At 31.2% G+C, this 5,580-nt stretch overlaps 1 protein-coding gene across 1 annotated transcript in view; it reads left to right on the top strand.

The window, feature by feature from the left end:
- The window catches only part of LOC106867365 (protocadherin Fat 4), a gene marked incomplete at its 3' end in the record, with an annotated part of 101,855 nt that overhangs the window by 68,004 nt on the left and 28,271 nt on the right, over window positions 1-5,580 (top strand). Inside the window, exons 26-28 of the mRNA XM_052973000.1 lie at window positions 356-494; window positions 1,877-2,086; window positions 4,086-4,174. Coding sequence (XP_052828960.1) covers window positions 356-494; window positions 1,877-2,086; window positions 4,086-4,174 — 438 coding nt within the window. The remainder of the gene's footprint in view (window positions 1-355; window positions 495-1,876; window positions 2,087-4,085; window positions 4,175-5,580) is intronic.

A 5,580-nucleotide genomic window follows, 5' to 3' on the forward strand; every position in this document is an offset into this window, starting at 1 on the left:
CTGGAGATGGAACAGACACCAGATGAGTGGAAATTCTCAACAACACAAAGAAGACTTCCACCTGTTCCTCAGGTAAATATTATTTTGGATAATAGATGTTTTTGTTTTATTTTTTATTATAAAAGTATTTTATCCATTATTGACATATGTTCAAGCAGTCCCTAATGTGTACAAAATGGTTTATGTCTTTAGTTATTATTTTTTGTATAGCTTTTGCTGTTCGAATTGATTATTTTTTATAACGTTAGAGATATAAAAACAGTTACAGCATTCAATATAGAAATACAATGCACTTTATATAAAGTATTTATATAAAGAGTTTTATTAGGAGTGATTCCTTTTTTCTAATCAACAGAGATGTGATTCAATCCATAGTCAAGAACGTCGCACCAGTTGCAACTACAACAGTGACACCTTAACATCCCAAAAGGACAGAGAAGCTAGCAAGAGTAATGGCAAGACTAAACCATATGATGAGACACCTGCAGAACCAGGTAACTTTTATCAAAACATAACATATAAATGTAATTACCTTTATTACTGTAGGACAATATATAATGTTATGCTGTGTGTAATATAAGATCAATGTTTCTATCTTTATATATTGGAGTTGTTATATTGAAATGTAATTTGTGTTTGTATATTTGATATTTTGCAGAATATACCAATGACAATCCAGTTGCAGCCACAATACTAAAGGGACAACAAATACAAGATACCTATCTACAGCCAACATAGTAGATGTTCCATGACTATTGTTAAATGATTCTCTCACACACCAAATCTTATACAATACTTTATATTCATATAAAAAATATCAACTCTATGTTTCTTTCACACGTTACACACATTGAGAGCCTTACAGTGGTATCTACTATCATCCCTTTATCGCATCTCGGTTACATTAAATATTACAACCCTACATTACCATAGCTAATTAATATCAAACATTTATTTTACTGTCAGTTTTAGTATAGACATTTCACTAAACTTAGATAAATTAACCTGATTTAACCTAAAATGTTTAGTTATAGTATCTTTTAGTTTGATACTAATTCTACTATTAATTAGTATCATACTAAATTCTGCCATTATTTTACTTTTATTTAGCATATTCTTCTTTTGGTTTTTTCTCTTTTTCTTTTATATTCACTGTATATTAAATTTTGAGATATAAACTAATCAATATCAGTACAGACAAATAACTGTTGATTCCCACACCTTCCAATATAGTATTGTCTCCTATATTGGTCACATGCTAAAACTACCAACTCAGTTCTGAAGTTTGCTTTGATTTTGAAATTCAAAAGTTTCATATTTCATGAAGTATAAAGTATAAAATATCAGAAAATCATGTGTTTTTTTAATTTTTTTAGTCAGAAATATATTTGTTTCTCCTAATTTACTTCGTTTTCAGTTTATCCAATCATGCAAACTTCTTAAATAATGAAATCTTTGATGACTTCTTCTAAAATCATTTTGTTTCTGATAGGAATCCTGAAAATGTATTCTTATAGTGAAGTTAATAATAACGTATCAAATATCAAGAAATATTATTATAAATCTTATATTTTAATACAAATTTCCTAACATTAAATATGAAAACTTAGTGTTTTTATTAGATAGAAAAAGTGAAGTTGCTTCTGTTTAACATGAATTCTCTTATTTGACGTGTTTGTGTGACACAGACAACATTGCAGTCATTTCCTATTGGATGAGAGAGATTTTCTAGATTTCTTTCAATATTGAAAGTGAGGCTGATAGCTTTTTTCTTTGTTCATCATACACACAATTGTGTGTGTGTGTGTGGAGGACATAGAGTTGTAACTAGCACACACCAGCATCTGGCTAACATCTCACCTCCCACTACATACAGCAACTGTCACACTATTATATCAGCAGTTACACAGGAACACCACCACCACTACAACAACAGCAGCAGCAGCAGTAACACAGGAACACTACTACAACAGCAGTTGTACCACTATAATACCACTTCAGCAGCAGCAGCAGTTAGAGTGGAACACTACAGCAGGATACACATCATCCATCACACACAACTACAGTGAAGGATTAAACAATGCAGGTAAGTCTCTCTCTCTTTCTCTTTATTATCTTTTCATATTCATTGTAACATTTATATTATATGTGTTTCTAATGAAAGACAGGGTAAGGATAATATCTAAAATGTCTGCCATGTTGTATGTTTATACACAGGGACTGGGATAGTGGAGGATCGAGAGTTCTAACCATCACTGCCACCATTAATAGCAACAAGAACTGCAGTAGTCATTGTATTACAATTACTTCGTACTGGATTATGTCTTTTAATGTTGGAATCACACAAGAGATATTAGACTATACATATATTTTATATATAATATTGGTCTAATATAGTCCAAACTAGGTGTATATATATTTATTCAACTGTCAGAAAACATTGATTGAACGCCAGTAAGACTGGGTGTTAATAATGTATGTCATTATAGTTTATAATAATTCACTTATTAAATCTTAATCTTTGTCTAGTTTGAATAATCTCTAACAGATCACTAATATTAATATCCATATATATATATATATATATATATATATATATATATATATATATGGGTAGAGAGATATATAGATAGATACCCACCCTGTTAAATATCAATTATACATTTCTCTGTATGCAAAAAGTGTATTTTGTTATTATTATTGTTGTTATTATTAAGATGTTGATTTATTTAGAATAGTAGAATTGTTATTTAAGATATTTGTTATGAGGTATAAACTGACAATATTGTCCTGTGTTGTTAAAATATATTAACTCTGACAACAATCAATGAATTTTGTAGATTTTTTGAGAATTGGTCAGAAATAATATCCTCTTTCTGCAAATTAACAGACATCACAAAATTATATTATGTGTAGCAGTATGATATAAAGCTTACAAAATATATCTAAATGGGGGTTAAATTATCATTATTACACTTAGTAAATAGATCTAAATATTTCAGGGTGATAATTATAGATAAATTTCTATGAACAACCTCTACTGAAATATTTTACAGTCCCTATTTTTGTACCTTTAAGATATATTGTGAAATATTCAGCATTATTTCATAAATTATTCTGTGTTATCTATACCTCTCTGTCAAATTTTAATAATCCTTTTTTTTTCAACAAATTAAATATTCCTTGAAGATATTGGATGAATAAGTCTTCTAGATATCCTCTATCAGGTTTGACAACGTCCTCTGATCCAATAACATTCTATTTATTGCTTTCAGTATTCTCTAAATGTATTTGTAACACTTTTTAGGATTAGAAAAAAAAATTTTTTTTTTGGCCTAAAATGAAGCAGCTGACAGTGAGAGAAGTCAATCAGAGTTTGTCATGTTATATTTGTTGAAAAATGTATATTTGTATACATATAACAATTAAAAAATATATAGTTTTTGTTAAATTGGTTGATAATTCACTGAGATTTTCTGGCCTCCTTCATTAATGATAAGAGACGTTTTGTAATTCTCATTGATAAATTTTACATCTGGTTATCAAAGTTTTCATGGTTGTTTTCCCCCTCATTTCACTCTGCTGTAGAGATTGTTCTTGACTTTATGAGTTAATTTAATGCCAATTATCCTTTATTAATCAAGAACTTGTAAAGCAGTCTGTGATATTTTGTTTACTTTCCTTTCACATGCTGGAAAGAGAATGGCACATTGAACTGAAGCAAATATTATAGTCCTGAGAAGAGGAGTTTCATGGTGCCAACACTCTCTTATGTGATTGATTCTGTTTTAGCTTCAGCTGACAGACCTATTCCTTTGCTCTCACAGTATTTTAAGAGTAGCATGTATTGTCACCAGGGTTTCTTTCTCCACTTCAATTTTCAATTTATTTAGAACCATTTTGTATAAAACATTCATTACATCAAACCTTTATTTATTGCTCTTTGATGCCATTGTCACATTGGAATTCTTTCCCTGATCTCCTTGTTTTTTTTTAATTATGAAAACAATAATGGTGAAAAGTTATTCATAAGTCATTTCCTCTATATGCAATGTCTTTGTCAAATAATGTGAATGCTCTTTTAGACTACGCTATGCTGATGATGTCTAAGAGACTGAAACATGGAAACAGTTGTCCCTTAATGCAAATATTATGCATTCCTTCCCTTGAGCATGTAAATGAACATTGAGAGATGATTTCCGGATTTCTTGAAATGATCTCACTGGTTACATCCCAGTAACTTGACAGTTCAGCAAAAGAGAATGATAGAATTAGTACTAGACTTACAAAGAATCAGTTCTGGGGTTGGTTTGTTCCACTAAAGGCAGTGCTCTAGCATGGCCAGAGTCAAATGACTGAAACAAATGAAAGAATATATATGCATACACAGAAATACACGAGAGAGAACAAATGAAAGAAAAGAGCACTCAACACATTGAGTTGGAGTTACATGTCGATGTGGTGTGTGTGTGTTGTCTTGTCTCATAAGATACTTGGTGACGTAGCTGGAGCTGGTGCAACATGAAAGGCAACCAGTACTCACTGTATAGTGTTTGGCAACAAGAAGGGTATCCAGCCATAGAAACAATACCAAGCGATTTGAGTTTAATTCCAAGATATTTAGTATCTCACTTTGGTATTCATCTTTTCTATATTAGTTTTTAATACATCAGTATGCATGATGGTGGCAAGCTAGCAGATTCGTTGGCAACCTGGACAAAATACTTAGCTGCTTTTCATCTGTCATTACATTCTGTGTTCAAATACTGCCAAAGTCAGCTCTGCCGTTCATCCTTTCAGTAAAATAAGCACTAGTTGAAGACTGGGGCCAATGTAATAAACTTAACCCCACCCAGGATGTTGCTGGCCTTGTGCCAAAATTTGGAACCGTTATTTCAGGATACATATATTTTTTTAAGAAATACATGAATCTGTTCAGAATTTATCGACATTAAACCTGAAATGTTTAATTGCTAACTCTGAAAATAGACTGAATTTTCACGGAAAAGCACATTGAAAAATAACTTAAACAAGACGTTTCATATTTCTGATAAAGATGGAAGATTTATTCGAGGGAGATAACTCTCGTTATATATTGTCTTAAAGATTGTCAGATCTCAGAAGACTGCACATTTGCAACTAATGGAACACGTTTAGAGATAGAAATAGAAGTTTCACGCTGATTATTATAAATAGAATTAAGTTTGTTAAATTATACATAAACTTTAAATGTGTTTCTGGTGTTTTGTAGAAATTTCTCCTGCTAAAGTGTGATGAAGAATTCCAGACATGACAGCATATATTGGTCTACTGTGTCTTCTACATTTACTGATCACCCTTGTACTGTCCATAGATATTACATACCATGTCAAGGAAGAAGACAGTCCTCACACCTATATAGGAGACATTGCTGTTGACTCTAACTTATCACACCCTCTCACACATCAACAACACACTCTCATTACATTTACACAACTACAAAGGACAGTCGAGAGTGGTTCTCACTTATTTAATGTCACCAACTCAGGAAAACTATACACAACTCAAACACTGGATGCTGAGTCTCTGTGTACGTACAAC

The sequence above is a fragment of the Octopus bimaculoides genome, chromosome 14, assembly GCF_001194135.2.
Source record: "Octopus bimaculoides isolate UCB-OBI-ISO-001 chromosome 14, ASM119413v2, whole genome shotgun sequence".
NCBI classification, from domain to species: domain Eukaryota; kingdom Metazoa; phylum Mollusca; class Cephalopoda; order Octopoda; family Octopodidae; genus Octopus; species Octopus bimaculoides.